Genomic DNA, 23,600 nt, shown 5'->3' on the forward strand with positions numbered 1-23,600 from the left:
TGTTAAAATTCATGTTTTCTTATTTAATGCAGCGCCTTTCAGCCAGTTCATGAATAATGTATTTGATTTTATATGATTTATTATTAAGAATTAAAAGAACAATTTCATGTATATCCTTGATAAAGGTTTTATATAGTAATAGTAATGCAATTACTTTTCAGACAGAGTAATTACAAAAATTACACACTCCATAAATTACACAAGTCCATAAATTGTACATTAGCACTTCCAGCATTTTTATTGTTCAGTGCCACATTGTCTACGCCAAATGGGTTTTAAATGTCAATTGAATTTCTTGTATTCACATGGTAACATTAGCAGCAGCATTGAAAGTCATTATACATTCCTGTGCATGTTCTCCCAGTGGAGCTGAGAGCTGAGAAGTATGTACATAGATACATAGAGAAACATCAGAGAACATCAAATAAAACGCAAGCCGAGAATACATATTAAACATCCACCCCCACTCTCAGATTCACATTATCCCTTTATTTCAGTGCCACCACGTCAAGAAAAAAGCACTATATGTATCTAAAAATGTATGCGTGTGGATGGCCTAGAAATTTTATTAATAAAAGTTCAGTTCTATGGATCCACTTTTCTTCCTTATATTAAATGTGAAATCTTTGAAGCTGTCAGTATAAACTCACACCCTTTGATCTGGTGCAGTGTGTGTCATGTCTCTGTAGAGGGCATGCCACTGAAAGCATTGGTTCAATGTTGCATCACCATTTTGAGCTGCAGATTATGTCATCAACTTCTTAGTTTGGCACACACACACACACACTGAGGAGCAGAACTAGAGCAGAACCAGAGCAGGGTTTGCAATGTACCAAGGTTAGTAGTAGAGAATAACAGTGGCCCACAGCTGTGAATATAAAAGCAAATGGAGTGGAAAGTATATGTAGGTGATATAATTAAGAAGGAATAGGATCAAATGCTTGTCAAATAGTGTCAGACAAGCTTATGCTCTATCAGGGATGAAGTTGCTTGATGACGAAAGTGAAAGACAGAAAGAGAGAAGTGTTGCCATGTCCACTTATAAGCAACTTTGGTTTGTTTTTTCATGAAATGACTTATAAATATGGGCAGCCACAGCAGAGACATTATAAGGTGATAAGATCGACCACTCGTAATAAAATGAATGGGATGAATCGCAACACTCAATATGGCAACTGTAGGGCTGGAAGTCAGGCCTTAAAGTAAAAAATACAGCAAATTGCCTGGTTGCTGTAGGAAAGGAAGTCCTGCCCTGCAGATAAAAGAGCCTATCACTGTTTGTTTTTGTAATTGTTGCCAGATTTTATTTCCAATTTGAAATACGGTTTTGGAACGTTACCTTAGCAACCATTTTGGAGATCCTATACCTATTTAAGTAGATATGAGCTGTACTTTTATGATGGGAAATAGCTTCCCTGGGGCATTGCACTATATCTGAAGAGTGGACTGACTTGGCTTAAAAGGACTTTGGTTGCAAGTTGCATTTTTATTTCCAGATTAAAGTTTCAGTGCTTGTTCCCATAACACAATAAAGTGTGACCAACCAGTAATCGCAGCTGTCATATATACCCACCTACTGTTCGAGCTGAACTCTACATTATGTCATTATTAATTAATTTGTTGCTCCTTTCATCTCATGTTTCTGCCTTTCCTAGCCCCTCCACTACTGAAATTATGCATAAATCCTGGTTTTATCTTTCCCAGGTGTGTATGTGTGTGTACACAGAGAGAGATGTTTACATTGATTTAGAATGTCAGTCTTTTAATTATTTATGTAAAAGGATATAAGTATTTAAAATACATTATTTTGCAGCAAGTTACCATTCATCCTTGCGTAATTTATATGCTGATCACTGAATTTTAGCAATTCTCCTTACTCAATAATTCATAAATAACTTTGCTTTTTTTTCTAGACCAGGTTGTTTCTCTTGTGAAATCTGGTAACACTGAGAGAGTGAGAGGTGCAAAGGAGATGAGCACACAGAGTCTTCTGTAGCGAGTACACAAGCTTGCTGCTGAATATGTCTTGTGTTTCTCAAGGGAAACTCACTCGATTTCTCTGTAGAGATTAAACATACAAAAATACAAACAAAATATCAGCTGAGATGAAAATGCACAATACAAGTGTTCACAGTCTCGCATGTGCTTTTATCACCTTTATACTGGTGTTAATAATTAATGTTTGATGAAAATATTTTTTTTCAGTGATAAATCAGGGCAGTAATGCTCTTAGATGTTGGCTCTCTTGATGCCATCTTCTGCAGAACACAAAAAGTGCTTTTTTGATGGATATCCTGGCTGTTCTTTTTCATATAATGAAATTGAATAAGAACTGGGGCTGTCACATTCTAGAGTTACAAAAAAAGCATTATATATCATAAAAGTGGTCCATATGACTCATGTGCTAAGTCTCCAGAAGCCATATGATTGCTCTGTCTGAGGGTTAGGGTTAGGAACAACATAAGCGGGGTGGCAGAATTCGGGGAACCTTCCTCCCATCGTGATCTTGCGAGCTCTGTGCAGGGGCGATCGATCGGGTACCCTGTTCTGCCGCACCAGAGAACGTTGCCGCCCTAGGCCCCTGCCTATATCTCCTATGCCAGGATACGATACTGCTCAAAAGACTGCCTTTTGCGCCCCTCAGGTAAATGCATTATGGAACTTTAGGTTTTACGTTTTGTAAGTGACTCTATTTTGAGACAATGTGTTGATTTTCTTTATTCAGTAAATCTAATGCCTTCGGCATTGAGGGAAATTTAGGATTAAATGTGACATTTGCATTATGATTCCTCTGAACAAATTAGATGAATCAAGCATTCAGAGGAGAGAAAAAAATAGCACATGGTGTGTTTATTAAAGAGTTGGCCCTAAGTGATAAATCTTGGATGGGGCTATAACCTCACAACCGCAATAACAAAGTCACCCAGAAGGAACATCAACTCTCGTGTTTTTCGCCTGCTCAAGCCCCGCGGCTGTTTTCGCTTCAGAAATAATTAATGTTTAACAGCCTCAATAAAAGTTCCAGTAAATGCCTGTGTGCCATCATAGGTTCTTGAAAATTTAAGCATATATACAATATTCTGTGTACCTGTCATGAGACGGTAAGATAAACAGCATAAAATAATTTAGCCACAGTTTAAATCTCCAATTCAGGAAAAATAGATGCCAAACAAATGTAAATCGAGGTCTTATTATAGGGCCCTTGCCACTTGCAACTATAGACTTTGTAGTTAGGCCTGTCTGTGATTAAAGGGATAGTTCACCCAAAAATGAACATTGTCTCATCATTTATTCACCCTCATGCCATCCCAGATGTGTTTGACTTTCTTTCTTCAGTTGAACACAAACAAAGATTTTAAGAAGAATATCCATACAATGCAAGTGAATGGTGACCAAAACTTTGAAGCTTCAAAAAGCATATAAAGGCAGCATAAAATGTATCCATAATACTCCAGTAGATAAATCCATGTCTTCTGAAGCGATATGATAAGTGTGGGTGAGAAACAGATCAATATTTAAGTCCTTTTTTACTATAAATATCCATTTTCACTTTCACTTCCACTTCCACGTTTCTCTTCTTTTGTTTTTGTCGATTCCTATTCTTTGTGCATATCACCAACTACTGGGCAGGGAGGAGAAATTATATTTAACCACTGGATTCTTCCACATTACTTTTATGCTTCATTTATATGCTTTTTGGACATTCAAAGTTCTGGCCACCATTCACTCGCATTGTATGGACCAACAGAGTTGAGATATTATTCTAAAAAATCTTCGTTTGTGTTTAGCAGAAAATTGAGTGTCATACTCATTTGGAATGACCTGAGGGTGAGTAAATGATGAGAGAATTTTCATTTTTGGGTGAACTAATCCTTTAAGGAGAATCCCTTACTCTTTGTAGTGCTTTGATAAAATGGATAGTGGTGGCAGAATTTGATTAAATAATTTTTTTTAGAAATTAATGAATGAAATGGATAGCTCTGACTCTAATCACTGATTGGATGAGCTGCATTTGAAGCTGTTGTACAATGCCTATAAATGCACACGTGACATTCTATATTTATGCAAGTTGCTCAGCAACTGCAAACAGCCTACAGTTTCACTAATGAACTATATAACTTGGCAAAAGAATAGTTTATTCTGTTAATAATTTAAAATAAATGTATCTTTTTATTGAACATTGGTGTCTATTATCATAGTGCAGTTGCCACGTTTAATAAAATCAATAAGACAATTGAGTCTGTCCGTTACAGTGATTTTACCATGATAAAAAGAGGCTTCAAAGCACTTGGCTGCATGAAAAATTAACACCCTTTCGAGTTGTAAAATCACTATAATGCACAGCCTCTCATGGCTTATTGCTTTTAACAAATGTATTATTCATGAAAACATTTATTAATTATACCCAGCGGAAAATAGTTTTGTTCAGTTTGGTTGTTATTAAAGCTCTCAAGTTCACAATTATCTTTCATGTACCAAATTTGTCTTTATTTCATCTTCATTTTATCTTAATCCTGGCTAGGAGATATAATCGAGATATTAAAGAGATCTAATTTGTGATTTTTCTTCCCCATTATAACATGTCTCCAATGGAACTGAAAGAACGTTAATGAGGACTGAATATCACTGACCTGGGCTTTTCCATGGTGTCTTTGCTGAGGTACATATACCAGTAGACAAGGTTAAAGATTCCGAAGGCCAGGGGAAAAAGTATGCGGGCGTACTTGTCTATTTCACTTGTACCTGCCAGCGCCATGTTGGGTGGGATGGCGGAGCCCTGAAGAAAGATGGGAACACGAGTACTAGTTGCCTCACACACAGAGTTCGTCTTTCTCCTACGGGTAAAGCCACTGGTATCAGACTGAGGCTATATGGAAACAAGAAGAGAGGTCAAGAAACAGTGGATGGCATGGATCAAGGTTACCAGGTGTAAGATGTAACAAAGATGGAAGCAGCCTTAACACATATTCTGAATAAAAATATATTTGCATGACGTACAGTGTTTAAAGTTATTTAGGAATTTAAGTGTGATGGACACCTATCACAAACTGGTAAAAATTACGTTAACTTAAAATTAAATAAAATAGTTACTCAGAATTCATTCAGCCATATCTGAAAACAAACAATGGTCATTATTCAATGATAAGGAGTGGTGGTGGCGTAGTGGCTAAAGCACAGGGCTGTTAATCAGAAGGTCGCTGGTTCAAACCCCACCGTCACCACCATTGTGTCCTTGAGCAAGGCACTTAACTCCAGGTTGCTCTGGGGGGATTGTCCCTGTAATAAGTGCTCTGTAAGTTGCTTTGGATAAAAGTGTCTGCCAAATGCATAAATGTAAATGTAAATAAGGCTGTAAATGGATGTAAATCTTTTAACTGACACAGAGGCAGTAAAAGGAATATTTCGGGTGCAATACAAGTCAAGCTCAATCAACAGAATTTTTAGCATAATGTTTATTTCCACAATAATTTATTTTGACTTGTTCTTAAAAAAAAAAAAAAAAAGCAAAAATGAGGCATTTACAATGGAAGTGGGGGCCAATTATTAAATGTTAAAATTTGAAAGTGTTTCAAAAGTATAGCCACAAGACGTAATCGATACGCATGTTAACATGATTTTAGTGTAAAGTTATTGCCAATTTTACAACTTTGTTGCCATGACAATGTAATGCTATTACCTTGTAAACAACAACTTAAACCACTTTACAGCTCAAATAATACATGTAATGTAAGTGCTATTATAGAATTATCAGCTTCACATTTCTGCCTTCAAACCTTCCAAAAACTGGCCCCATTCACTTTCATTGTAAGTGCCTCACTGTATCCTCACATTTTTTAAAGAAATGGAGAAACAAGTAAAAATTTATTTTTGGGCAATCAACATTAGGCCCCAAATGCAGTCGATTGAGCTTAAAATGTACTGAACCCAGATTATTCCTTTAAATTAAAGTAATGAAAATTCTGTAAAAGGAGATATTTTGAAAAATATCCAATCTGCTCTTCTCCATACAATTGAAGTGGATAGTGACAGTATGACTGAAGATTTTCAGCATAAAAGGAGTTTCAATCTGTTCCTCACACAAAGCTATTTGAAGACTTGGTTTATTCTACAGGATTGTTTGGACAACTAGTGCTGTGCGAACATCATTTTTGAAGCTTGACAGTCGCTTTCACCATCTATAATTTCATATATATATTTACAAAATTAGTAGATGTAATTTTTTAATGAACTATCCCTTTTACACTTCTCTTATTTGTCCCGCCATGGTTATGCCGCTAATCTCAAAAATGGCAAAAATATTGTCTCATTAATTGGCCAAGCTGATATATTGTTCTATCATTAATATGTACAGTATTCTTTTTTAAATGACAGTCTTAAACTAAACCTCCCATACTGGCTCTTCATTTGGTCATACATTTCTTTTCCCATTCCCAGTCTCTAACCCAGAGAGAACTAGAGCAATGGGATCCACAGTACAGGTGAGAGATTATAAGAGTCATGGCTCGCAGTTTTATTATGGAGTGCTAATTTGAAAACACCCACCATGAGCTCACTACATGAGAGCGGTCCCGGGAGAAGCTACATGCCTAGAATTAACATATCTCACTCATCACAACCGGCAAGAACTACAATTCACAGTTGGCTCCATCCTGTGAGAGCTGTATGGTGCAGGTAAATGACTTCTCACACAGGACAATGACAATGAAAGCCTTTACAGACAAAAGATGAGCTTTGAGCTTTGCTCAAAAACCGTGAGCTTTGATTGTTGATGAGGGCTAAATATGTACATTTATAGAAGTCTTAAACCATCTTTGTGGGAGGCACATGTCTACAACAGCAGAGATACTAATTTAGAATCATAATAATAGTGATACGGTTCACTGGCTTGTGAAGAGCAGTGCTCATATTGTGCGAATCACGTAAACATGAGCCAAACAGAAAAAACAATATGTTCTCAATCAGTATTTTTGTGTTGTTGTCCAGTAAAATATCTAAACAAGGTAAATTTACATGAGATGGAAAACTGTGCATGATAATAAGACTTGTTTTCAGAGCATAACCCAATTTAAGCATAAAAAGTACCAAAAAAGTATATAACTTTTTGTGTGTGTGTACCCCCCCCACACACAACTTTTTGTGTGTGTGTACCCCCCCACACACACAAAAATTAAAAAATAATTGCCAATGAAGTTTAATAAATGTAAGTAATTTCTGTACTACTATCGCCACCTAACTGAATTGCAAAAATATTCTTTGTTTTCAAAACAGCTTACAGAATACCAGAGGCGCAAAAACCATACAGTGTATGCAAGGTATATAGGGCCGTCAGCGGCTCACTAAAGGTGGTGCAATCGGCCTTCTCGACCCCTCCAGCATCACCCCCCAATGCTTATAATGTATGACACCCACCCCCCTCGCTTGACAGACACATGGGGCACAAAATTTAGTTTTGCATACCCACTCGAAAATGTGCAGTTGTGCCTGCTGAATAAACCCAAAACCTTTCTAGCAAGTCAGTTCACTGTCAGCCATCTTTGGAACTCTCTCGGGAGGCTATTTTCAGTCATACCAGTGCATCTCCTATCTACTTGAATGGGAAAAGACCAAAATCTCCGGTTGGCCAAGATTACGATCAAAGGACATATTTCAAATCAGCAGTAAGACCTGACAGCACTGTTATCATAAACTGTGCAATTTTCTCGGCTTATATAGCTAATGCACATGCGTATTTTTGAGTTGATTGACAGGCGATGTCTGTATGTAATAGGTGATTGGCTCTTTCACCTGTAAGGCGGGACTTCCTTTCTACATCTGTCGACCATTGGAGTGCGTGGTTGAGTTGACTAACAGGCAATGTCTGTATGTAAAAGGTGATTGGCTTTTTCACCTGTAAGGCGGGACTTCCTTTCTACATCTGTTGACCGTTGGCGTGCGTGGTTGAGTTGACTAACAGGCAATGTCTGTATGTAAAAGGTGATTGGCTTTTTCACCTGTAAGGCGGGACTTCCTTTCTACATCTGTTGACCGTTGGCGTGCGTTGTTGAGTTAAATAACAGGGCGATGTCTGTATGTAAAAGGTGATTGGCTTTTTCACCTGTAAGGCGGGACTTCCTTTCTACATCTGTTGACCGTTGGAGTGTGTTGTTGAGTTGAATAACAGGCAATGTCTGTATGTAAAAGGTGATTGGCTTTTTCACCTGTAAGGCGGGACTTCCTTTCTACGTCTGTTGACCATTGGCGTGCGTAGTTGAGTTGACTAACAGGAAATGTCTGTATGTAAAAGGTGATTGGCTTTTTCACCTGTAAAGCGGGACTTCCTTTCTACATCTGTTGACCGTTGGCGTGCGTTGTTGAGTTGAATAACAGGGCGATGTCTGTATGTAAAAGGTGATTGGCTTTTTCACCTGTAAGGCGGGACTTCCTTTCTACATCTGTTGACCGTTGGAGTGTGTTGTTGAGTTGAATAACAGGCGATGTCTGTATGTAAAAGGTGATTGGCTTTTTCACCTGTAAGGCGGGACTTCCTTTCTACATCTGTTGACCGTTGGAGTGTGTTGTTGAGTTGAATAACAGGCGATGTCTGTATGTAAAAGGTGATTGGCTTTTTCACCTGTAAGGCGGGACTTCCTTTCTACAGCCGTTCACCCTTCATTTTAATAGAAGTGGCTCATCTCTGCTAAACAATCTTTGATACGCCCTTTAACTGCCATTGGTCAAACAAAGAGATAATAGTGGATTGCTCAAAACAAACAGGATTTTTATATAGTGCAAACACTGTTTACAGTTTTTGAGAAAATGAACATACATACTTATAGTTGTCTCTGCATATTAAGCTGGGACAGAAGAAAGTATTTTAACACAGAAAAAGTAACATGCTTCAGATTTAAGTAAATGCATCTTGTTTTAAGTATGTTTACACTTTTTTCTGGACAACAAGACAAAAATACTGATTAAGAAAATTATTTTTGCAGTGCATAGCTGCACTTTTTGACCAAAGTAATCTGTTAATTACACTCTGAGGGCTCCTAAGTAGGACTCTGAGGAGATAGTTACCGTCTCTGGCTCATCATCACTGCCCTGGGCTGTGGACTCTAGAATGGAGGTCCTGGAAAGCCTGCGTTTCTCCCTGTTGGCCTCCAGCGTGGCAAAGTAGTTCACCGCGGCAAACTCAACAAGAGCCGAGGCTACAAACGCAAAGCAGACAGCGATGAACCAGTCCATGGCGGTGGCGTAGGAGACTTTGGGCAGTGAAGAGCGAGCACTGATGCTTAGAGTTGTCATGGTGAGCACAGTGGTGATACCTAAAGGTCATTATAGACAGAGTGTGCTCAGACAGGAAGATTATTTTTGCTGGGTTCTAGACTGTAAAAAGTTATAACATGCAGTTGTTACCATTAAGAGCTATTTCTAACCGATCTAATCCTAAAAATGACTTTAGTTGCTGTGATTCAGTTGTGTTTAAAAAAAACCAAAATGTTAATTTAGAAGTTACCAGATGAAGCAGAATTTAGGGTACATGTTGCTGAGTGTAAATATTACAAATAAAGCCACAAATATTTAGAACTCATGAAAAACAAAACCTCAATCAATTAGTAATTATGACCACTAGTTGAAGAATTTGAAATCATCCATTGCTTGGATTTTAAATACTAGCCTAATGCAAATCGCATACTATAAAGTATCTACTACATACTGCATGTTTAACTATACACATTATGTAGTATGTTACATTGTTGTCACATGACCTCACAATGCATGTTTAATTAAGTTTTAATGAACCAATGTTTTAAAAAAAGAACTTTAGCCTTAAAGGGGACATAATCAAATTGTCCATGATCTTTTGACATATAAGAGGTCATTAAACTATAAAGACATACTGTAATTTGTCTTTATAATGCAAAAAGAGCATTTGTTGAAATCAAGCTGCCAAAACGACTCATTCTCTACTTGTGATTTCACACCGTGCTAGACAATTGCATCTGACCGCCTACACAACAACACATCATTGCCTACTTTACAGTATAACTTTAGTTTCCTACCCAGTTGCAATGAGCAGTGAGATGGCAAGAGAGCAGATCAGTGAAAAGCAGCAATCCAATCATAACTGTGGGCGTTTACTGTCAAGTCTTAAAAGAGAAATGTCACCAAAACCGAACGTTTGTTTGGACAGTTCATGTAAATGAACCAGTTCAAATCAATGGTTCAATTATATGTAGTGTTGGGAAATTATATGTAGTTGTCGAGTTTTTTAGTCATTCTATTTTGAAAATATTTAGTAAATACTAAATAACAATTATTACATGTTATAGAAAATATGGTGTTTTCTAGGTTTATTAGTTGTACTTGGTAAGTTTATATGTTCAATATAATGTGTTACAATAATTGTTTAATTTCACACTGTTTTTGTGCCTTAAAATACTGATCTGAATCAAAGATTATTTATGTGGCACAAAAGCAATAAAGAAAGATAACTATATAACTATTATAAATATAACTAATTTTAAGATATTATGAATATATAACTATATTTGTAGTTCATATATATTTATATTGAATAAACAATTTTTATAAGATTATTTGCTATTATATCATCTTTGCTGAACTGATTAAAATAATCAAAGTAAAAAGACTCTAAGAACACACTCATACCTGCTACTGTACGAGCTGGAACAGACTCCTTGTTAATCCAGAATGCAACCTGTGACAGTACAACCACCATAATAAGAGGGATGTACGTTTGGATAAGATGGTAGCCAAGCTTCCTCTGAAGATAGAAATGGACAACCTGGACAGAATACAGACCTGGACAGTGCCAAGTGAAGTGAGAAGGATACTAAAAAGGGTATATCATGCAAATTAGTATTTACAAAAACTGCATTCAAATGACGCTATGATCAGGGGCATATGGGTGAACATGTTTCAAAAAATATAAAATGGAATTTTGTCTCTTAGATAAAAATTTGTTGTCTGTAATTACAGGAAAAATGGAAATTCAGAAGAGAAAGAGGAAGGAAAAGCTCTGTATCCCCCTTTAATACATTAACTGGGCCACCGTCCTTTCTATTAGATTTGTGCATTATCCACTTCCTACAGATCTGATGGGTCCTCAGCAGGTGGTCACTGCTTTTTGCCTGCCTATTAATTTCCTTTTACTGAGCCCCTGGTCATCCATGGTAAACGATCAGAGCCTGGAACAGGCTTCATGCATGGCAGACAGCATGAACTAGGCCTGATCAGTTAAGCATCTTAGATTGCCTCTCAGAGGGGAAGCTGGCCGTGGATCAGCCTGACTTGTAATTCTTAACACACACAATTAAGTCACTGTCACAGTTAAGTCATTCTATCAAGACATTTAATGTAAGCAACAATACATATACAGTTCGGCTCATTCGTTTACCTACCCCTTGCAAAATATGTAAGATGTTTACATTTATTAAAACATAACATTTGCATATTCTTTGCTTTTTGTTAAGCTGTTTGACAGATATTTACATTTATTCCACAGGGCAAATTATTCTGTTCAAAAGTTTACATAACCTTGGTTGTTCACCCCAAAATTAAAGTATATCATTATCTACTCACCCTCATGTTGTTTTAAAACTCAAGTCTTCTGTAATAGCTTTGTGTGAAGAACACAAAGTTGTATTAGTTGTTATACATTAAATATCTTGACCTCTGCCACAGTTTTTAAGGGTGCTGTCATATTGTTTGAGTCAGAATACTTCATTAACATGAGTTCAAGCTGCATCTGTTTACCACTGTAAGGCTGTGTGTCCACCAAAGCGTTTTTCCTAAGGCCAGTGTATTTTTTTTAATTTTTCGCAATGGGAGAGCCACGTATTTAGGTCCGCCTCACTGTGTTAATTGGATTATTAAAGTTTGTCTCTTTGGATTTACCACAAAAACTCGCCATGCACAAAAAAACTTGTGTTTGTCTCCCACGGATGTAATAAATGTGCAATGATATGATGAATGTTAGCGTTTGTCTGCGTGAGCCTGCGGATGTGTTGCAAGAGATGTTAAAAATGAGAGCTGCTCTGGGGATTTATTTGCAGACAAGCAGGTGTGAGAAATGCATTATACAACAAACAGTGTTCAAATCATCTAAAAACACTAAACTTTGACATCTTTTGAACCCAGATGTGCACCAAAAGTAGGGATGGGCAGATTGATACTGAAGTTGCATCAAAAATATCGATCCTCACAAAAATGTCAATCCTAACTTTAATGTGAAATAAAAAGGATTAGGCTATATAAGAAAATACTTGTGCAGGATGGGAACTATTTCTTCTTCGGCTCATTTTAACATGCATGCTGAAAGACACGAGCAGACATTCGCTTGCACAGTCACAAGGCTTGTTCAAACAAAAGGGATCAGTGCCTTGTAGAGGTAATGATAGATAATCAGAGAAACAGCTTCTGGAGTAAACTCACTCTAAAATAACAACATATCTAAAGGTAACATTTCTTATAATGAGTTTGTGTGTAATTGTTGTTAATAAATAATGAAATAAAATTGTTAACCATGGATTTACTAAAGTGATATTGTAGAAACCATGTTGTTTTTTTTGTTTTTTTTTTTTGCTTTTTTGGCTGAAACAATGGTTTTACTACAGTATAATTGTAGTAGTAACCATGGTTAATTGTGTGGTAACTATGGTTTAACTAAATCCCATGGTTAAACTATAGTTACGGCAGTGAAAACATGGTTAATTTTTGTAAGGGTAAATAAAACAGAAGTCTAATAATTTTCTGTTTAGGCTCACAAATGTAAACAATAGTAATAATAATTACATGAATAATGACTAAAAATAATATTTTAAATTACCCATTTTCTCCCAAGAAATAAAAAAAAACATTTAATAGAAGTATCGGTATATGTATTTGTTACGCAATGAAGGCAGCGAGGGCAGACGAGGAGAGCGGATCCAAATTCAGGCTTACTTTATTGATAAGCAAAATAAACAAACACAAAGGAAAAAACCCTCAATGGGGAAACAAACATAAAACTAGAACAGCACGGGCAGGGGAAACACACCAGGCTAACAACATTTCAACGATTGACAAAGACAGAACAAAAACCAGGGTATAAATACACAAGGACAGGATGATTACAAATGATAAACAGGTGTGAACAATGACACAAAATGGCAGTGATGACGGCAGGTGGATTGTGGGAAATGTAGTTCTAAACAATAGACTGGTGAGACACAGAACACAGGGCAGACAACAGGGGAACGTGACATAGCCCCCCCTCAAAGGAGCGGCTTCCAGACGCTCCTCAGAAAAAAGGCAAAAAAAAATCATCCAAGGAGAGAGGGGGGAGCTTGTGGTGGGCAGACAGACCAAGGGGGCAACAAAGGGCAGACAGGCAGTCCAGGGGGGCAACGAGGGGCAGATAGGCAGTCCGGAGGGCAACGAGGGGCAGACAGGGAGTCCAAGGGGGCACCATGGGCAGGTAGGAAGTCCAAGGGGCACGAAGGGCAGGCAGGAAGTCCAAGGGGGCACAATGGGCAGGCAGGAAGTCCAAGGGGGCACGAAGGGTAGGCAGGAAGTCCAAGGGGGCACGAAGGGCAAGGTGGTCTGGGAGCTGGCCACCGGGCAAGGATAGGTTCAGGAGGCCTGGGAGCTGGCCACAGGGCAAGGATGGGTTCAGGAGGTCTGGGAGCTGGTCACAGGACTAGGATAGGTTTGGGGGACCTGGGAGGAGGCCACTGGACAGGGACTGGGTCAGGAGGCCTGGGAGGAGGCCACAGGATGGGGACCGGGTCAGGAGGCCTGGGAGGAGGCCACAGGACAGGGACTGGGTCAGGAGGCCTGGGAGGAGGCCACAGGACGGGAACAGGGTCAGGAGGCCTGGGAGGAGGCCACAGGACGGGGACCAGGTCAGGAGGCCTGGGAGGAAGCCACAGGACAGGGACGAGGTCAGGGGCCCTGGGAGGAGGCCACAGGACAGGGGCCGGGTCAGGAGGCCTGGGAGGAGGCCACAGGACAGGGGCCGGGTCAGGAGGCCTGGGAGGAGGCCACAGGACAGGGGCCGGGTCAGGAGGCCTGGGAGGTATCGACCGGGCAGGGACAGTTTTAGGTGGCCCGGGGGCTGGCCATAAGGCAAGGGCCGGTTCATGGGGCCTGGGAGGAGGAGTGGCCACTGGGGAGGCCGGCGGAGCCGCGGGAGGCGGAGCCGATGTAGGCGATGCCGTAGGAGGCTTTAGGAGCAGAGACCTGGAAGGCTCTGGAGTCTCTGGGGGCAGAGCCGTAGGAGGCTCTGGAGGCGGAGCCGTAAGAGGCTCAGGAGGCCCTGGGGGCGGAGCCGTAGGAGGCTCTGGAGGCAGAGCCGTAGGAGACTCGGGAGGCGGAGCCAAGGAGGTCCTCTGAGGCGGAGCTGAGGGAGGCTCAGGAGGCGGAGCCGAGGTAGGCTACGTCGTAGGAGGCTTTAGGAGCGGAGACCTGGAAGGCTCTGGAGTCTCTGGGGGCAGAGCCGTAGGAGGCTCTGGAGGCGGAGCCGTAAGAGGCTCAGGAGGCCCTGGGGGCGGAGCCGTAGGAGGCTCTGGAGGCGGAGCCGTAGGAGGCTCGGGAGGCGGAGCCAAGGAGGTCCTCTGAGGCGGAGCTGAGGGAGTCTCAGGAGGCGGAGCCGAGGTAGGCGACGCCGTAGGAGGCTTTAGGAGCGGAGACCTGGAAGGCTCTGGATTCTCTGGAGGCAGAGCCGTAGGAGGCTCTGGAGGCGGAGCCGTAAGAGGCTCTGGAGGCGGAGCCGTAAGAGGCTCAGGAGGCCATGGGGGCGGAGCCGTAGGAGGCTCTGGAGGCAGAGCCGTAGGAGGCTCGGGAGGCGGAGCCGAGGAAGGTGGCGCTGTAGGAGGCCTGGAAGGCTCCGGAGGAGGAGTCGTAGGAGGCTCGAGAGGCGGAGCCGAAGGAGGCTCGGGAGGCTCTGGGAGGAGAGCCGTGGGAGGCTCGGGAGGTGGAGCCGTAGAAGGCTCGGGAGACTTGAGAGGCGGGGCCCTGGAAGGCTCGAGAGGCTTGAGAGGCGGAGCCCTGGAAGGCTCGAGAGGCTTGAGGCGGAGCCGTAGAAGGCTCGGGAGGCTGGAGGGGCGGAGCCCTGGAAGGCTCGAGAGGCTGGAGGGGCGGAGCCCTGGAAGGCTCGAGAGGCTGGAGGGGCGGAGCCGTAGAAGGCTCGGGAGGCTGGAGGGGCGGAGCCGTAGAAGGCTCGGGAGGCTGGAGGGGCGGAGCCCTGGAAGGCTCGAGAGGTGAAGCTCTGGGAAGCTTGGAAGGCAGAGCTCTGGAAAGCTCGGAAGGCGGAGCTCTGGAAAGCTCGGAAGGCGGAGCTCTGGAAAGCTCGGAAGGCGGAGCTCTGGAAAGCTCGGAAGGCTCGGAAGGCGGAGCTCTAGGAAGCTCGGATACTGGCACTGGCTCTTGGACGGTCACGGCTACTGGCACTGGCTCTTGGACGGTCATGGCTACTGGCACTGGCTCTGGAACGGTTGAAGCTACAGGCGCTGGCTCAGGGACGGTCGAGGCTACAGGCACTGGCCCACTGACCTCTGGGACGACAGACACTGGTTCACTGACATCTGAGGTGACAGGCACTGGCTCACTGATTTCTGAGACGACAGGCACTGGCTCTCTGACATCTGAGGTGACAGGCACTGGCTCACTGACTTCTGGGACGACAGGCACTGGCTCACTGACCTCTGGGACGACAGGCACTGGCTCACTGACCTCTGGGACGACAGGCATTGGCTCACTGACCTCTGGGACGACAGGCATTGGCTTACTGACCTCTGGGACGACAGGCACTGGCTCACTGACCTCTGGGACGACAGGCATTGGCTCACTGACCTCTGGGACGACAGGCATTGGCTTACTGACCTCTGGGACGACAGGCTCGCTCACCGTGACATGCGTGGGCTCTGGCTCGCTCACAGTGAGATGCGTGGGCTCTGGTTCGCTCACCGTGACAGGCGTGAGCCGGGAGGCGAAAGCCTGTCTTCTCCTCCTCCTCCGGGCAGACGAAGTGGGTCGTACTGGCTCGCTGGCCGTGGCAGGCATGAAGGGACGAACCACGGGCGAATGGAGTACCAACACTGTGGGAGGAGTGGCAGGGCTCTCCTCGATGACATCCACAGTGTATGGTGAAGCGCAGACCAGCAAGGTCTCCTCAACGAAGTCCTGGAGCTTCCAACCGTACGTCGTCGGTGGCAACCAGGTCGGAGTCAGGGAAGTCAGTGGCACCCGCAATCAAGAGGAAATCGTGGGTGTAGTCCTCCACCGAACGGTTTCCCTGCTTGAGGCTTAGCAGCTTGCAGCTTGCACGTAAAGCCGCTGGATCCATGTGGCGGTCAATCGTTCTGTTACGCAATGAAGGCAGCGAGGGCAGAGGAGGAGAGCGGATCCAAATTCAGGCTTACTTTATTGATAAGCAAAATAAACAAACACAAAGGAAAAAACCCTCAAAGGGGAAACAAACATAAAACTAGAACAGCACGGGCAGGGGAAACACACCAGGCTAACAACATTTCAACGATTGACAAAGACAGAACAAAAACCAGGGTATAAATACACAAGGACAGGATGATTACAAATGATAAACAGGTGTGAACAATGACACAAAATGGCAGTGATGACGGCAGGTGGATTGTGGGAAATGTAGTTCTAAACAATAGACTGGTGAGACACAGAACACAGGGCAGACAACAGGGGAACGTGACAGTATTGGTATCAATGATATTGGTATCGGATCGAAAAGGAAATTAGTGGTAACCCCCCCTCCCTAACCAAAAGTGCTAGTGAAAAAGCACCTTAAATCACATTTGTATCCAATTCAAAAATATGGCACGTCAAGATGTCATGTATTTTGGTTTATGCTCCTTGGAAGTAAAAATTACAACTCCCAAAAACGTTGGGACAATAAACAATAAAAACATAAAGGAGTGATTTGTAAATTATATTCACCCTTTGCTATATTGAAAGCTCTACAACTACACATTATATGTTTTACCCTGTGAATTTCATTGTTTTTTATGTCTATGTACAGTAATTTCAAATCGATGATTGCAACACGCGCCAAAATAATTGGGACAGTCGAGTGTTTTCTACTGTGAAACATCACGATATCTTCTAATAACACTTATTAAGCATTTGGGCACTGAAGACATAAGTTTGTTAAGTTTAGAAAGTGGAATTTTCTCTCATTCATCCTGTTATGTAGGTCTTTAGCTGCACAATCTATTCACTGCCGGAAGGTGTGCTTAATAATGCGCCACACATTATCAATTGGAGACAGGTCAGGACCCACACTCTCTGCTTACACAGCCATGCACTTGAAATTCAGGCAGTATATGGTTTGAAGTTGTCCTGCTGGAAAATGCAGGGGCATCCTTAGAAAAGGTGCTGGATGACAGTATATGCTGCTCCAAAATTTGTACATGTCTGTCTGCACTCATGGTGTTATCACAGATGTGCGAGTTACCCATGCCATGAGCACTGACGCCCCCCTGACCTATACAGACACTGGCTTTTGGACCTGATGCTAATAACAGCTTGGATCGTCCTTTTCCTCTTTGGCCCAGATAGCATAACGGCTTTGTTTTTCAAAAACATTTTGAAAAGTGGACTCTTCAGACTTAAAAACACAGTACCACTGTTCTACTTTCCATCTAAGATGAGACCGAGCCCAGAGAAGTCAGCCAGCACTTCTGGACAGTGTTGATGTAGGGCTTCTGCTTTGCATAGCAGCGGCAAATGGTGTTGACTAACAAAGGTTTACTTAAATTATCCCAAGCCCATGTTCATGATATCCATTACAGATGAATGACGTTTTTTATGACAGTGATGTCTGAGGGATCAGAGATCATAGATGCCATTCAGAAGTGGTTTTCATCTTGGCCTTTACGCACTGAGATTTGACCAGATTCCTTGAATCTTTTAACTCTATTGTGCAATGTATAGGGTGAAATGCCCCAAATCCTTCCAATCTGTCTTTGGGGAACATAGTTCTCAAAGTGCTGGATTATTTGCTGAAGCATCTGTTGGCAAATTGACAAGTTAAATGATCCTTGCTCTTGAAGGACTAGGCTGTTTTTGGAGGCTCCTTATACAGTATACAGTACTATGAAACAATTGCCTTTGAGTTGGGGTACTCGAGTTTGGACTTGAGCCTTTCAGACTTGGGATTTTTTTCCAAGTTCGGCCAAGTGCATGGCATTTGTGATGCAATGAAAAAAATAAAAATAAATAAAATAATATGGTATAGGGTGACCATACGTCCTCTTTTCCCCACACATGTCCTCTTTTTCAGACCTGTATAAAGTATCCGGCCGGGATTTCAAAATTGCCTCTGAATATCCAGGATTTGGCTTTGTCTTCATATTGATCTGCTCTCTACAATTAGTACTATCATACATTCTGAGTATTTGATACTGCGCATCAGTTTTCACACATTTATGTGTGATTATTCCGGCTGAGAGCAGCAGCGCTCACTCTTTCAATGTATTTTTTTAGCTCTCTCACCCACGGACTCATGCTGTATGTGTGTGCAGGAAAGAGTTCGCCATTCACCAGACGTGCTCTACCACTCTCATCCAGAAATATCAATAACGTAAGTACACTTTAAGAAGTACGTTCCCCAACTCAACAGACAAAATCAAATTGACTACATATCAGGGACATTTAAACTAATGTGATGGATTAAATAGACCATGATGGAAATTGTACAACTCAGTCCATCACATATTTGTAGCGCAACGTCTGTGTGTTACAATTGCAAAAAAGTCAAAATACAATGAAGAAAACAAGTGAGGAGAGAAGTCTCTGTTCACCTATTATCCATATTAAATATAATGTGAAAAGAATGAAACATCAGCCCAAGGTGTTTGATCTTGACTTTAGGGAAGTACACTCAAAAAAATATTTTAGCCTATTTTCATGATTTATCCATTTCAATTGAATAAAAAAAAATCCATCTAATTGAATTGCCTAATCTTTAACTAAATAAAATGTATAAATCTTACAAAATGCAAGTTTTATTAAGAACATTTTCTTCAAGATTATTCAATTCAATTAGATGGAAATTTGTTTTTCAATTGAAATTGATAAATCTTAAAAATAGGCTGAAATATTTTTTTGAGTGTAGGCTACACCTGGACACAGCAGGAGGACAGAAAAGTGTGAAGTTTAGTACTGTAGTATATAAATATATTTTTAATTGTATCTGATCTTTTCTGTTGTTGTATTTAACTTTATGGGCATTTTTACATGTTTTAATATTACTATTTATTAAATGTATAAAATCTATTAAACACATTAAATGTATTTAATAATTCATCCATCATTTTAGATAAAACTAACCTAAATTGAATGGACAAATTGATAATGAAGTAGAAATAAAAACTAAATTCAAACTCCTGCTCACTTTCTTTGGTGTATGTTTGAGTGGAGGGGAAAAGCAACAAATAATTGAAATGCAATAAGAACACAACAGAAACAGAAATGAAACAGAATGCAATAAGAATTGTGTTGAAGGACAGTTTTGTCTTCATACACCTAAAGCATATTTGTTCAAAAAACAAAGAAATTTGTTCAGCAGGACACTGATCATTTGTTTTTTGCATTTATATTGACAAATATTTTTTCTTAGTTGTGAAGGTTAAAATAAGCTTAAAATATTGATGATGAGTTTACAGTTACAATTTTAATTCAGATTCATAAACAGATTCATTCGGACTCGACTCAGACTTGGCCTGTTACGGACTCTGCCTTGAGTCTGACTCGACTCGGACTCGATTCTTTAAAGGCTCGGACTTGACTCTGACTCGACTCGAACCCAACACTAAATTGCCTCACCTGTTTAAGATCTCCTGTTTCACATTGCATTGTTATTTCAACTCGTTATACTGTTATTAGTCTTAAATTGCCCCATTGTCTCAACTTTTTTGGAGCGTGTTGCAATCACCTGATTGGATATTACTGAACATTTTTTTAAAAAAAAACTATAAAATTCACAAACATCATGTTATGTGTAGTTGTGGTGCTTTCAATAGCAAATTTTTGTTTTTATTAGCATTTTTCATACTGTCCCTTTTCATACTTTTTTGGAATTGGGGTTGTAATATACTGTAGATTTGGAACAGCATGACTGTGAGTAAATGATCATTTATTTTGGGGCAAACAATCCCTCTAATATTATGTGTTGGTTTCTAGAGCTTCAATGACTGCTTGCAGCCTTTTGTGATGATTGTTTACCTGGATTGTCCTGGACAAACATGCCCAATGTTTGTGATAAAAAGCCTCACAGTGGCCCAATTATGTTGAGATCCATCTTTGCCTTTAAATTTGGGGACAACTGAGGACTCGTACACAACTATCACTAAAGGCTGAAGCAATCATAGATGCTGATTGATCATTTATGCAAATTAATGTATTATTTTGTCTTTTGAAATATACTTGATTATCTGTTATGCAGCTTCTTCAGGGAAGGAAAATAATAGAAAACAAAACAGTTCTGCAAAGGGGTATGTAAACACATAAGTTTAGATGTGCCCCCTTTTCTTATGAGCACAACTGTATAGTCATCTGAAAAAAACAAACCTGTGCTGAATTTATATGTTTCACTGGACACGGTACGGCGAACAAGATCATACTGCAGTAAGCTTGAAGACTCAGGAGGAACATCTACTGATGCCTCAAGACCCTTCCTCCATGTGTAGATTATTTCTCGGTTAGTGTAAGCATCTGAAGGCATAGGAAAAGAATAGAAAACTGAATTATGGATGGATGGATGGATGGATAAATAGATGGATGGATGGATGGATGGATGGATGGATGGATGGATGGATGAATAGATGGATGTATGGATGGATGGATGAATAGATGGATGTATGTATGGATGGATGGATGAAGATGATGTATGGATGGATGGATGGATGGATGAATAGATCCATAATGAAGATGGATGTAGGGATGGATGGATGGATGAATAGATGGATGTATGGATGGATGGATGGATGGATGAACAGATGGATGTATGTATGGATGGATGGATGAATAGATGGATGTATGGATGGATGGATGAATAGATGGATGGATGGATGAATAGATGGATGGATGGATGGATGTATGGATGGATGGATGGATGAATAGATGGATGGATGGATGGATGGATGGATGAATAGATGGATGGATGGATGGATGGATGGATGGATCTTACAGCTTCCAAACAGTAGAGGACACGCGTGCCCATCCATGGGAAAGTCCATCAGCAGCATTGGACATGCTGCACTTATGGTCAGCCTGATATATAAAAGATAGACATTTATTAGAGATTATGCCATTTTTTTATAGTATCAGTTTTAAATGCACTGTAAAAAAAAACATAACACTTTTTTAACATTAACAAAACTAAAAAGTTTTAAAACATCTACCCATTCTTTTTTATTACTATTTTCCATTTTAGAATAATACTAAAGACATTCAAACTAAATACAAATGGAAGAATAGGAATTATAGTGGCCATAAAATGTTCACAAATCACATACAATTTTCACAAATCAAATCTTCTTCAAATTAGTCCCCCTCAGCCTAGATAACAGCTTTGCACACTCTTGTTGGCTGCTTTTCCTTCACTACCTGGTCAAACTTATGCGATCAATTAAATAAAAAACCATTGTTCTGTTAAGAAATTCATAGTAGGGTACAATTTATGCATATATCTTTAGATCAAAACAAGAAGCTAATTTATGAAAATTAATTGTGTCCTAACTTTTGACTGGTAGTGTTCATCAAAGGCAAACCTGCAAGTGTGAAAATCAGGGAATTGCCTCCTGTTGGACATCGTCCACATATCTAAATATCTTAATAAGGCATTCATCATGAAAATGTACCTATCAAGGGTTATTCAAAACTTACTTCATGGTGTAGAAGACCGTTCCGTTTTGCATGATGCGGAACAGCTTGTTTGGAGTCGTCGTGTTGTGAGCGAGAGACTTCTTTGCATTGCGAAAGAATGTGTCAGGCGTCCAGATCTTGTCGACCATGCGGTTGTTCAAAGGCAGGATTTCTATGGGCCCCTCAAATGCTAACCTCTCATCAACCCACATTTGGCGGAAAAACATATCCACAGTGTACTCCTGTGAGACAGAGAGGTGTCATTCTATAAATCATTTGTTTTTAACAACCTTAATCTGTGCTTCCAACCGATATGAATGCATAATTTGCATTCTCTTTCTTTTTGGAAATTTTAATGAATGACTTCACGTAATATGATAGCATGAACAGACATTTGCACTGTGAGACAGAAATAAAACGCTATCTTATAATCTGCTTAGAAAGTGCTTTACCTACAGGCAGAAACCTATAATTAGGTTGTGCTGCATAATGAAGTTTGTACTTGAAAAAAAAACCACAACAAAATGAAATAAAAAAGTACATACGTTTGTAACAAACAAATCTGCAAGCAAATGAGAAAGAGGTGCTGGGTGCTGCATTTTCTTACCATTTTAACATCAGACACTGGTCCAAAACTTGTGACAAATATGTCTGTTTTGACTTCAGTAACAGAGACTGGAAAAATAATAAAGAGATTATGTATGTTATACATACTGTACATATGAGTGTACACATATTATACATGCTATTTCTTACTCAAGGTGGTATTGATGTTTCAGTGACGACTTGATTTACATTTGACATTGCTATTTGACGAAGAAGCAACGTGGGAATAAACTATAGAAAGTGTAACACATGAACAGCATGATATGACTATTGTCATTTTGGTGTACTATGGAAATGATGTCAGTTGTGCACATATTTAGACTCCTAAAGTGCCTGAGAAAAACTTAAAGTATGTGTAGATTATGTGTAGCTCAATATATATTTAACAAGCTGTTGCGTCTCATGAAATTTCAGTGTAAAAGTAATTAATCCTGTTCTATCTCTAGACAAAATATATCAGAAAATGTTATATTCTGTTATTTTCTAATTGTCTTGAAAATCTGACAATATCTGGGCCTTTTGTAATCCATTTGTGGTAGATATATATACATACAATGTTGCTAAAGGCCTGATTATGTGATAATGATTGGCAAAACACCCATGCATTTAAGGGTTAAAGACGCATTACAGAAATTCGACCCTGTTAAATTGTTTACATCCGATGTCAAATTCAGACAATCTTGTTATTATATCATATTTATACTGAGGTCTGTGCTTACCTCCAGATCCTGGCCGTAGTCGGTTGTCATAGCCCTCAAGAAGTCGATCAAGAATTCGTGTTATGTTTTCTGAATTTATCTTTTGGATTCCTTCTACATTTGCAACACTAAACAGAGAAAAAATCAGCTTGATAAGTCCTCTCTGTAAATTTACATTTGGGGTCCAATTAAATTAAGCATTGAAGTATAAATACATTTAGTAGGCTAAATATATAGTGTGTATATGTAATATATAGTCCATCAACTCACCTTATTAAACATAAAAAAGCCAAAAGTAGAGCCATTTTTGTGGCCAAATTGTTCTGCTGTCAATAGTTAAGAAGTCATAATGCACTACTAATAGATATGAGAATTTTATAGATAAACGAATACACTCTGTCTTGGTGGTTTGACAGACAG

General features: G+C 40.3%; 1 protein-coding gene across 1 annotated transcript; it reads right to left on the reverse strand.

Annotated features, from left to right (window-relative positions):
* Positions 1-220: 220 nt before the first annotated feature.
* Positions 221-23,583, reverse strand: gabra6a (gamma-aminobutyric acid type A receptor subunit alpha6a). The gene is made up of 10 exons (XM_052150130.1): positions 23,451-23,583; positions 23,202-23,308; positions 22,484-22,551; positions 21,898-22,118; positions 21,200-21,282; positions 20,581-20,724; positions 10,651-10,803; positions 9,055-9,302; positions 4,632-4,867; positions 221-2,059 (listed from the first exon to the last, which is right to left on the reverse strand). The coding sequence occupies exons 1-10, from the start codon at positions 23,483-23,485 to the stop codon at positions 2,047-2,049; spliced, it is 1,308 nt and encodes a 435-aa protein (XP_052006090.1). The 5' UTR covers positions 23,486-23,583; the 3' UTR covers positions 221-2,046.
* Positions 23,584-23,600: the final 17 nt, after the last annotated feature.

Source organism: Xyrauchen texanus, chromosome 19, assembly GCF_025860055.1.
Source record: "Xyrauchen texanus isolate HMW12.3.18 chromosome 19, RBS_HiC_50CHRs, whole genome shotgun sequence".
In the NCBI taxonomy this organism is placed as follows: domain Eukaryota; kingdom Metazoa; phylum Chordata; class Actinopteri; order Cypriniformes; family Catostomidae; genus Xyrauchen; species Xyrauchen texanus.

Coding starts and splice junctions, on each gene's coding strand:
- gabra6a (XM_052150130.1), bottom strand. CDS start 23,485: ATGGCTCTACTTTTGGCTTTTTTATGTTTAATAAG. Junction 23,309..23,450: donor GCTTTTTTATGTTTAATAAG/GTGAGTTGATGG, acceptor TTCTCTGTTTAG/TGTTGCAAATGTAGAAGGAA. Junction 22,119..22,483: donor CAGTGTCTGATGTTAAAATG/GTAAGAAAATGC, acceptor TCTGTCTCACAG/GAGTACACTGTGGATATGTT.